This window comes from Octopus bimaculoides, chromosome 4 (genome assembly GCF_001194135.2).
Source record: "Octopus bimaculoides isolate UCB-OBI-ISO-001 chromosome 4, ASM119413v2, whole genome shotgun sequence".
In the NCBI taxonomy this organism is placed as follows: domain Eukaryota; kingdom Metazoa; phylum Mollusca; class Cephalopoda; order Octopoda; family Octopodidae; genus Octopus; species Octopus bimaculoides.
The window spans coordinates 4692902-4705194 of NC_068984.1; the positions used below are offsets into that span (position 1 = coordinate 4692902).

Below are 12293 nucleotides of genomic sequence, written 5' to 3' on the forward strand. Positions count from 1 at the left end.
ACACACACACACACACACACACACACACACACACACACACACACACACACACACACATATATATAAAACTAACACTTCCTGAACTGAATCTGGACTTTCCAGTCGAGCGGTTTTTATCCGACTCATTGTCTACTCGTTATTTGTAATGACTGGAATCACATCTCAAAAGACCATAAATTCTGCTGGTCTTTTGAGATCTGAAATGCAAAATGTCAATGACAGAAGAAAGCAAAAAGAAAATCAGGAAAATTTCAAACAGCAAGATATTTTTTTAATCTTTTAGTTGTTTCAGTTAGTGGACTGAAAGTGTGTGTGTGTGTGTGTGTGTGTGTGAGAGAGAGAAAATGTGTCTCTCTACCTTTTTCTCTATCCTTGTCCTACTGAGGTAGCCAAGTATCCCTTCTATAGTAAGGCAACTAACGTCTCGCCTGGCACAGCCATTTCCCTCGGTTCCACATCCTTTCCCAGCTGAGGGGTCTTTCTTTGCCTTGCAAGCTACTTGGAAACCCCACTGGTGCTGGTGCCACATAGAAGGCACCTGTCCTTATTCCACATAAAGAACACCCAGTATATTCTGCAAAGTGGTTGGTGTTAGGAAGGGTATCCAGCTGTAGAAACCATGCCAAAGCAGGCAGTCGGAGCCTGGTGTGTCTCTCCAGTTTGCCAGCTCCTGTCAAACCGTCCAGCCCATGCCAGTCCATGGAAAATTGGCATTGATGATGATGATGATGATGTATGTGTCCCCTTCCCCTAGCATCATGTGATGATTGTAAACAAGCATCACTGTCATACAAGCAGTGTTGTTTGTTTCCAGTCTTCTGTGAAAAAATAAAAAGAAAAAAACCTGGCCATGAGAAATATCCTGCCTGAAAACACGAGGGTTGGTGACTGAAAGGGCATCCAGCCATAGAAAATCTGCCTCAACAAATTTCATCTGACTCATGCAAGCTGGAAAAGTGGACATCAAATGGTGATGATAGTGATATACCACTGTCTGCTAAACTATTATTTATCCCCACCACCTCAGTCTTGTGAACAACACTAAATACAATGGACATCAATAAATATAATTAATGTGTGATTAACACCTAAACTAGCCAATTATTCCCTTCATTTGTTGCTAATTCCTAACATTTGTGAACTGTACCATTCTGTTTTGGCTTTAATCCAGCTCACAAGAGCCACAAGAGAGTATTTATATTACTTGCTTCAGTTGATGGTACAATTACCAAATCTTAAAAGGGAAAAAATCCAAACAGTTGTCTTAAGTGCTAACACAATTCATTCTTCATTCTAACACTTATGACAATGTTCTCATTAACCCGTTTGTTTTCATTAATTTTCTAAATGATGAAGATTTTAATAAAATAACTTTGTCATAATTAGCCCTTTTGATACCAGCCTACCTGAGACCATCCTTGGTTCTATGATAGAAATTTTCCTGTTTTTAGTGATCTTTCAAAATTTCATGTTAATCCAAATTTCAAATACCAGCTTAATGATGACAAAGTTATTTCACCAAATTCTTCATTATTTTCAAAATTAATTGAAACAAAAGCAGTGTATTTCAACAGAAATAACCTTACCCCTAACCTCAACAAAATGGTTGAGTTGGTATTTAGAATATAAATCAACCTGACAGTTTAATGGAAGATTTAAATTTAGATTACTTTAAGACAGGAAGTTTGAATATGAAAGAATTAGGAGCTGTTTCAGGTGGGTTGGTACCAAAAAATGGTTAAGATTGAGGTTTATGATATGAATGTTGGTTTTGGAAACTCAACATGTTCTTAGTCTGCTCTTATCAGTTCCCAATTAGACATTTTGTAATGGCAGCTAAATGAATGAACATTTTGGTATATATTTCTTATTGTAACCATCTTATTTTTATTCTGGTAAAGCTAAACTAAAATTTAGAACTTAGAACATTTGGTCTTTTAATGATGTTTAGGAAGGTTTATTACCTAAACTAACCAATTATTCCTTCCATTTGTTACTAATTCCTGACATAGGTGCAGGTGTGCTGTGTGGTAAGAAGTTTGCTTCCCAACCACATGGTTCTGGGTTCAGTCCCACTGCATGGCACCTTGGGCAAGTATCTTCTACTATAGCCTTAGGTTGACCAAAGCCTCGAGTGGATTTGATAGATGGAAACTGAAAGAAGCCTGTCGTATGTCAGTCTGTCTGTGTTTCTTTGTGTCTCTGTTTGTCCCTCACCACTGCTTGACATGTGCTGGTGTGTTCATGACCCCGTAACTTAGTAGTTTGGCAAAAGAAACCGATAAAATAAGTACCAGGTTTAAAATAATAACAGGAGTTGATTCATTTGACTAAAATTCTTCAAGGCTGTGCCCCAGCATGACCACAATCTAGTAATTGAAACAAGTAAAACATAAAAGATTAAAGATTCCTCAACTCTACCATTCTGCTTTGGCTTTAATCCAGCTCACAAGAACCACAAGAGAATACTTATATTAATTACTTCAGCTGCAACCACCAAATCTTGAAAAAATCCAATCAATTAATGTCTGCTTTTCCAAGCTCGCATGGCTCAGATGGAAATTTGTTGTGAAGAATTTTCTACAGCCTGGTGCTTTCCCTGTCACCAACCCTTCTGTTTCCAAGCAACGAAATGTTTTCCTTTGACCAGACTTTTTTTATGGAAGATTTGAAGTGAACCACTTTGCTTCTTAAACAATGACATTAATTTAGAAAAAATCACTTGATGTCTAAACAAGGGTCACACAGATGGCACACACATACAGCCACACACACATGCACAACACTGCACACACACACATACAACACACACACAGCACCGCACACATACACACACACATACAGCACACACACACACTCACACTCACACTCATACACACACATACAGCACACAAACATGCCCACAGATGTGTGTGTGTGTGTCTTATGTATTTGTAACCCCCCCCCATCTGACAACTGGTGTTGGTGTGTTTGCATCCCCATAACATAGCGGTTCACCAAAAGAGACCGATAGAATAAGTACCAGACTTAAACAAAAACACACAAAAACAAGAAGTTGGGGTTGATTCTTTCAACAAAAAAATTCTTCAGTGTGGTGCCCCAGCATGGCCACAGTCAAATGACTGAAACCAGTAAAAAATAAGAGATAACAGATTCCTTACGTTTCTTGCAATTTTTGTTTTTGTTTTTGTTTTTTTCTTCTATCTCACCATTGTTCCTTGTTTTTTCCCCCCCGTTTTTAGGATGTTGAGTTACTCATCCAAGAGAATGCAGGTTTACAAAGGAAGCTGCAAAGCCAGGAAGATGAATTTCGCTTACAGAACGAAACCCTTATGCAGGAATTATCTCATGTGAGTAGAAACGGTTCCATCTCTTTGCTAGAATTGTCTGCTGACCTTTGACATCTGTTCACAGGTGATAGTCAGGCCCTTTTTTTACCTGCTTTGGGGTGCAATTGTCTGTCTGTCTGAATATCAACAAAGGATAAAAGATCATTACCACCGCCACCGCCACCACCACCACCACCACCACCACCATCATCATCATCATCACCATTCCCACCATCACCATCATCATCACCATTCCCACCATGACCATCACCATCATCATCATCATCACCACCACCACCATCACCACCATCACCACCATCACCATCACCACCACCATCACAACTATCATCATCATCATCACCATCATCATCATCATCATCATCAACTCTTGGCCATTACTGTCTTGAGTCCTGGGACTCCCAGAGTCAGCTACATGGTTTCCATGGCATATACGTGACCAAGGTCAGAATGCTTTCACAGAATCAACCAGAGCGAGTAAGATTGAGAGATTGTAAGAAGTATAATAATAATAATAATAATAATAATAATAATAATAATAATGGTAATAATAATGATAATGATGATAATGATGATGTCTGTTTCTTTTTTTTTTTTTTTGTTTTTATACCTTTGCAGCTTGTTTCGTGCAATGAAGAATTAGAGAAACGACTCTCCTCTTCAAAAGATAAACCCAGTGGCCCCGATACCTCTTCATTTAGTTCTGCCATTATTAATGATCTCGAAGATGAAGTTCGACGAGTTCAAGCACAAAACTCAGCTCTGCAGAAAACTCTCAAAGGTTTCTCTTTCTTTCTTTCTCTCTCTCTCTCTCTCTCTCTCTCTGATGTTATAGTCTTCTATAGATTTTTATTTTTATTATTATTATTATTATTGAAGGCATAGAGCTGACAGAATCGTTAACATGCCAGACAAAATGCTTAGCGGTATTTCGTCTGTCTTTATGTTCTGAGTTCAAATTCTGCCGAGGTTGACTTTGACTTTCATCCTTTCAGTGTTGATAAATTAAATACCAGTTATGCACTGGGTTCAATGTAATTGACTTAATCCCTTCCCCTCAAATTTGAGGCCTTATGCCTCCAGTAGAAAGAATTTTTATTTAATAAGATTGTGAGCTGGAAGAGTCATTAGCAAGCTGGGCTAAAAGCTGAGTGGCATTTTGCATGTCTCTACACCCTGAGTTCAAATTCTGCTGTGGTCAGCTTTACCTTTCATCCTTCCGGGGTCAATAACTACCAGTTGATCACTGGAGTGGGAGGGGTCATTGTAATCAACTTAGCCCCTCCCTTGAAATTGCTGGCCTTGTGCCAAAATTTGAAATCAGTATTATCTTATTGCTTATATATTGTGTGTGTACGGGGTTTCATCTTAAATAGGAGACCAGTGCACCATTGAGGGTCTTATTTGTGCTTTGCTGAAGGGCAGCAGTTGATCAGAGCTGGATTATTTGTGTTTAGGATGCAGTTGTATCTAGGTTGTGAAGGTGAAATGTTCCAAGAAAGTTCATTATAGAATACGAGTTTTGACTTTTGTATATCTTTGAGGAGCACATTGTGCACTTCAGAGGGTAGCTTCTTTGAGAAGGACAAAAGAATAAGAGGAGAGGAGAGGGCATTGTCTTTGAGAAGGGCATGAGGTACAAGGGAGGGAAAATGCTTTGGGAAAGAATGTCTAGTGTCAGGAGAAGGCAATTATTTTGAGAGAGACATTCAGTTCAGGAGAGGACAGCTACTTTGAAGAGCACATGGTGTATGGAGGGGAGAGACAGGGGTGAAGATCAGTTTGTTTGAAAAAGAGATGGAGTACAGAAGTGAGCAGGTACTTTAAAGAGTGCATAGGGTATAGGAAAGGGGAGGGTAGTTATTTTGAGAAGGGCTTAAGGTACAGGAGAGGGCAGATACTTTAACCCTTTAGCATTTAAATTAGCCTTATCAGGCCCAAATATTCTGTTTTATATTCAAACCAGCCAGATCTAGCCTCTCACACCTTACCTGAAATGTCATTCTGAAAATAAACGATACAACATTATTTACATTATTTACATTATTTTCTACATTTGATGGATACTTGTCCTCATCTTGTTTATTGTTAACACAACATTTCGGCTGATATATCCTCCAGCCTTCATTAGGTGTCATGGGGAAATTTTGAACCTGGGCTCTCATTCCTAAGGTATTTTCCTGGTGTTATTATCATTATCATTATTATTTTTATTATTATTCAGGTCACTGCCTGGCCAAAATTTCGAGTAGGATACCAGACAGTGACCTGAATAATAATAATAATAATAATAATAATATAATAATAATAATATCGAAAAATACCTGAGGAATGAGAACCCAGGTTTGAAATTTCCCCAAGACATCTGATGAAGGCTGGAGGGTATATCAGTCGAAACGTGTTAACAACAAACAAGATGAGGTCAAATGTAAATGATGTAAGTAATGTACATAATTCCTCATCTCTTAAATATAGAACTGTAACATCATTGAAATTTCAAATGTATGGAATAACACCTGATTAATTCAAAATAGTATCAATAAATAAACATGTTATGGAGTAAACTGCTAAAAGGGGTTTGAGGAAGACTAACCAGTGACAGGAAAGGGAATTTATTGTGAGGATGAAAACCTGATGTCAGTAAAAGAAAGCTAATGGGGAATTTCAGTTTTGAGGGAAGGTCATTTCAAAGAAGTTAGAGTTAAAAGGTAAAATTCTATATTTCTGTACCTGGGCCAGTGTTGAAATGCGGTTATTTAATTTTGCAGCTTCCCAAGAGAAGTATGACAAACAGATAGCGTTTTACAAGCAACAACTGCAGTTGGGTAACTCCACTTCAAACAACAGTAGTCATCAAGGAAAATCAGATGATAACGACGAAGAGAAAAGATCTGAAGATTGTTCAAATCAGTAAGTGTTTGTTTAATTTAGAAGAACTGTGCTTCTCCCTTGGCCATCTATATGTTGGCTGCTCTCGAGTGGGGAGCCAACATAACCTATTTGCTTTTGCAACTCGTGAGAAAACCCAAAATATAGTCGATAAGGAAGTTTTGTAGGTGTCCTATCCACCAACAAGTAATCACTGGTTTTTTGTATAAGTGCTTACATTTGCTGTATCCGTATGCTATTTTTGTCCTTTTGACAATATTATATATGCCTCTGAGGTTGCATTTGCTATTGTTTTCTGCATTTATATGTTGCTATTATGCTTTACTATCGATGTTCTGTAGTTTTAACTTAATTAATCTACTTTTCCCTACATCTTATTTACACATTCTTTTGACATGCAGCATGATCTTGCCAAGACCGTTTTAGTGGCCACCGACTTTTACATGCTTTTCTAGGTTACAATCTCAAATAACAAGCAAAGCAAATACAACACACCAAAGTGGTGTGAAGGACTTCTTAAGGGCCACCACCTCTAATTGGAGTTGTCTTTGCTGACAGCTCTGCTGCTGGGACTTTTGAGAGTAAACAATCCAAGGCCCTTTACAGGGCCACCAAGGTTAAATTGTTACCATTGGATTCATCCTTGCTGACAGCACCGCTGCAGAGATATTTCATAGTGAACGTTCAAAGGCCCTCTTTCGTGTCAACACCTGTAAATTGTTACTTCTATAGTCGTATTTGACGGAAGTCTTTTGGTTTATTTCAACAACTACTCCATTGTGAGTTATACCGGGCAACGCCGGGTACCTCTGCTAGTATTATATAAATATCATGGAGGCAGAATTGAAACAATCAACTTATTGTTAAATTCATTTGAGCTCAGTTAATTCATTAGTCTCATTCGTAATTATGCTCTAATTATGCTCTGTGATTAACAATTTTGAGTTTTATCTAATCTTTTGATAATTCATGATTATATTTGCTTTTATTAATTCAGGATATCAAGTGATTCAAGTATTTCCCAGTCTGAAGGTGAGTAAATGTTTAGAACTGATTCCAGCAGTATTCTTGTCCACAGCCATGCTACAGAAGCTTCTAAAACTGTTTCGGTTGCAAACTTTACAGAAACATTGACATAAACATTATTTTTCTCCCAAAAATCCTGCAGCAGGTACCATTCTACGTTTGTATATACATTATACACACTTCATTATTGTAATCTAATGCTGTATCAAATGTGTCTATTGAATTAGTCATTATTAAAATTGAGACTCTAGTTAATTTTGTAAATTTGAATTTGAAAGACACATTACTTAACATGTTAAATTCAAATTACGACAAATGTAAAGTGATGTTTAAATTCTCAATCGCAGAATAATGCTAATAATATAGCCTGAACAGGATAAACTATCCCTATTTTTGCAGAGAAAAGTGTAGGTGGCCACTACACTTTTCTCTGCAAAATAGGGTTAGTTTATCCTGTTCAGGCTATATTATTAGCATTATTCTGCGATTGAGAATTTAAACATCACTTCTTTAACATTACTTAATCATTTTAATGTGTCTTTAGAACTTGTTGGTCAGAGCTGACTCCACTGATCCCAAGTGAATCCAACCACAAGTGCAAATACAGTGTTTAGCACCCTAAGGTTTATTACGTTTGGTATGGACAAAAAAAAAAAAAAACGATTACATCAAAGTCACTCTATCCAGATTACAAGTTCAGGTTTATACCTGTAGTTATTGGGGCCCTGGGATATGTAACACACTGCCTAAATACCTGTCTTGAGAGATTAGGTTTCTCAAAACTAGGAAGGAGAAAACTAATTTGAAGGCTACAGATCCAATCTATCACTGGAACTGTAAAAATCTGTAAAACTTTCCTGAAGTTTATCATTTAAATATATACGAGCATGTCTAGATATGCAACTATATGCATGAGAATATATACATAAAATATACAAATCTGCACATAGACGTACATGCATGCATGCATACATACATACACACATACATACATACATGCATACATACATGCATACATGCATACATACATACATACATACCCTGTTGTTGATGTTGAAATTCCAATGAAAGAGACTTGGATCTAGGTTAGAAACCAGCACTTTCTCTATAAGCAAGACATCTTGAAATAAACTGAATAATGACATACATACATACATACCTATATATGTATTTATATATTTATATATAAAATATTCATTAATTAAAAAGTAAATTGATGTTTCATTTTGTGTGTTTAATTCTTACAGCTTTATCAAATGATAAAAACAAAAATATTTTACAATCACCTTCAAAAGAAGAATGTATCCAAGAATTAAGTGGTAAGTATACCAAAACATTATTGCTATTTCTTCGGATTTAAAACATAAAAACTGTCTTCCCATGCCACCATTCTTTTCCTTTCCTTTATAATTTAGTTGAATGATTAAACCTAAATGATTAAACGTGAGATTTTGATGTTGTACTTTTCCACAAATCTATTTTGTTTGCAGCAGATAGAAATTGCATTTTAGATATTTCACTGCTTTGTCTCCCATTTTATATGTTGGCGTGAGTCTGGATGACTTCACAGCTCATTGTGCCTTGTTAACGCTTTGCCCATCCTGTGTATCACATGTGACAAATTTTTGGATTATCTATTTATTTGCTTATTTGTTTATTTTTTTCCAGTGTTGAGATTAAACTTAGAAACTGAACTTGAAGAAAATCGAATACTCAAAGAACAGCTTAACAGTTCCGATGTAAGACTCTTACCATTTTCAACTTTTTCTTTCTTTTCTTAATTTTGTTTTGAATTTTAGTTTTTCATGAAGAATTTTTTTTCCTAGAATCTTTATTTTAAATGTTATTATTTTTAATTTGTAGAGAAAATTCAGACAACAAATAACATCTTTCGAAGATGAAATTGAAAAATTGTCGGAAAAATTGAAAAGAAAACAAGAAAGGTAAATCAGTCATTTACTTAGAATTGTTTTTTTTTTTTACATTTTTTAAAGAATTTTGCATAATTTTTCATGGGTTCAGTGGGTTTGTAAATGTTGCTTGCTTTGTAACGACATGATTTTGAGTTCAGTCCCACTGCACGGTACCTTGAGCAAGTGTCTTCTATTATAGCCTTGAATAGTAGTTAGGGAACTTGGTTCACCGTCGTAAGGCCGTGAGTTCAATTCCTGGCAGTGTATTGTGTCCTTGAGCAAGACACTTTACTTCACCTAGCTCCAGTCCACTCAGCTGGCAAAAATGAGTTGACCCTGTAATTCAAAGGGCCATCCTTGTCACATTCTGTGTCACTCTGAATCTCCCTGAGAACTACATTAAAGGTACACATGTCTGGAGTACTCAGCCACTTGCAAGTTAATTTCACAAGTAGGCTGTTTTGTTGATTGGATCGTGTGGAAGTCTCGTTGTTATAACCGGTCGAGTGCCAGTTTTTTCGTGTCCAGTTGACCGTCTCTGACTCCAATGTCCTTCTATTTACAGCTATGTTCATTTACAAGAAGAGAAAGAAACGTATTTCAAGGAGGCTGAGTAAGTAAAGAAAATCTTCAGAAAATTCTTCAATTTTTTTTTTATTGGTCTGGTGTGGGGGTGGGGTGGGGGTGAGAGAAGGGACTGGGTGCAGGGATGTCACGTGATCTCTGGGATTGATGAAATTGACATAATTAATGTTGCCTTTGATCTGTTGATGGTTGCAGGAAATGACAATGGTCTGGGAGGTAATTCCAGAGGGTATCATTCTGGGGGGTAGGGGAAGGATTAGGTATAGCGATTGGTGGTAATGGGGGATGGTAGGAAAGTGGTAGGAGTGGGTGGTGGTGGTGGTGATGGTAGGAAAGTGGTAGGAGTGGGTGGTGGTGATGGTGGGAGTGATGGTGGGAGTGATGATGTGGTGTTTAGACCTAATGTGGGTTGTGGGAAGACTTAGAGATGAGGAAATAAGAAGTTCATGCTTAGAAGCAGTAAAGGACCAAGAGGCTCCGAGGAACAGAGGCCACAGTTGTAGGAGTTGTAGCCATTTCACATCCGGGTTGGATGGTTTGACAGCACCCAATTACCTACTGCCCATTGTCTGTTTTGGCATGGTTTCTACAGCAGGATGCCCTTCCTAATGCCAACCACTTCACAGTATGAACTGGGTGCTTTTTTTCCCCCCTGACACCGTCACTTGTGAGGTCATCAAGTAACTTGCAAGACAAGACCCCTCAGTTGAGTGGAGATGCAGTATTGATGGTGGTGGCTTTGTGCTGGGTGTCGAGAATCCAAAGTATGATGGAAGGACAGGAACAAGGGTCCTGGTTTTGAAGAGATACATGGCTACTCTAACTGGAATGGAGAAAGGATGGTGGAGATAAGGTGTCAGAGTATATCCCTAGGGTACAAGAAGGTGGATAGAGAGAGAATAGGGACTGAGGATTGAAGATGGCTGGATTGGTTGGTTCTTGAGATTGTGAAAGGTGAGTGACAGATGGTAGAGATGGGGGCAGAAGCAAATGCAGTGAATAGGGAAGAAGCGGGGGTGGTGTATAGAAGAAGTAATTGAACAGTTTCTGATAATAATTTTAAAAAATCACAAGTTGCTTATTTTCATTTTTATCTTTTAATCCTTTGAAGAAAACGGCTTGAAGAGGTCCAGGCTGGTCGTGATCGGGAAAAGAAGTATTATACAGATGTGGTCAATAAGCTGCAGGCTGAAATGGAATGTAAACAGCAGGTTGGTACATGTTTAGCTGTGTGGGTTGTGGCAGTGGGGTTTTCGCTTGGTTCCAGTTCTGTGACTCTTTGAGGAAGTGTCTCTACTGTAGTGTTGATTTGTAGCTTGTGTATGGTATTTGGTCAAGTGAAATTGGACAGAAACCTGAGTGTGCGTTTGTGTGTAATGTTTGAAGTCCTTTGTTGGTCAAGATTTACTATGCTTCTGTACACATGTATTTATACAGCTGTGTGTGTATATGTATATATATATAGGGGAAGAATTCACAAAAAAACAAAAGACAGGTGATGTAGACAACAAACAGATGTATTAGTTTAACACTTGAGAAGTGAAGAAGTCTTTAATGTTTCGAGCCTATACTCTTCCACAGAAAGAAACAAGGAGAGAAAATAAAGGATGTGTAGTGGCTTGCGATCTATCATGGCGAATGCCGGACAGAAGGGTTATATACATATATATATATATATATATATATATATATGCAGGTGTGGGTGTATGGTAAGAAGCTTGCTTCCCAACCACATGGTTCCAGGTTCATACTCACGGCTTGGCACTTTGGACAAGCGTCTTTTACTATCGCCTCTGACTGACCAAAGGCATAATTCGTCTAATGAAGAAATGCTTTCTGTTGATTGAGAATAAGAAAACATATAAAAAGATAGTGTTATTAACTATTAAATGAATTTGAACGTTTAACAGTATTAATAAAAAGAACATCATCACTTATCTTATCGAAGATTCCTTGTTGACTGTAGTATTACCCATGAAGGATAGGATTTATACGATGTGTGTCACGTGACAAAATGGCGTTCCTTCGTGAACACAAATATTAAACTTTCTATGTAGAGTTAGAATATGTAAAATTAAAATATGTAAATCACGTGACAATATGGCGTTACAAGGAGCAGAGACTTTAATAATATTTAAATGTTATTCCACTAAATAGCACACCATTGATTGATTTCCTTGTCTATTATACTTACTTCGTCATTTTCCATTTAATACATTCTTCTCTCTTCTATTATTGTTCTTGTCAATATAGGCGACACGCAAGACCTGCTGCTCAGAGGCACATAATCTCTTTACTAATGGAGAGTGTGTTTTTTTTTTTAGGACAACTGACCAATTTTATATATATATATATTCCAGAGATGAGATCCAGAGATTCTTGGTATAGAAAAAACTATGTGTGTGTGTGTTTGTGTATGTATATGCATCTGCACATGTATATGCATCTGCACATGTATATGCAGGCCTGGGCTGGTTTATTTGGCAGAAGACTTGGCAGTTGTCCATACACGCAAGCCCCCCCCCCCCCCCCC

At 37.5% G+C, this 12293-nt stretch overlaps 1 protein-coding gene across 1 annotated transcript in view; it reads left to right on the plus strand.

Annotated features, from left to right (window-relative positions):
* Positions 1-12293, plus strand: part of LOC106867335 (GRIP1-associated protein 1) — a 97639-nt gene that overhangs the window by 52780 nt on the left and 32566 nt on the right. Inside the window, exons 5-13 of the mRNA XM_014912181.2 lie at positions 3243-3350; positions 3966-4128; positions 6116-6257; positions 7234-7268; positions 8510-8581; positions 8931-9001; positions 9126-9205; positions 9741-9788; positions 10872-10971. Coding sequence (XP_014767667.1) covers positions 3243-3350; positions 3966-4128; positions 6116-6257; positions 7234-7268; positions 8510-8581; positions 8931-9001; positions 9126-9205; positions 9741-9788; positions 10872-10971 — 819 coding nt within the window. The remainder of the gene's footprint in view (positions 1-3242; positions 3351-3965; positions 4129-6115; positions 6258-7233; positions 7269-8509; positions 8582-8930; positions 9002-9125; positions 9206-9740; positions 9789-10871; positions 10972-12293) is intronic.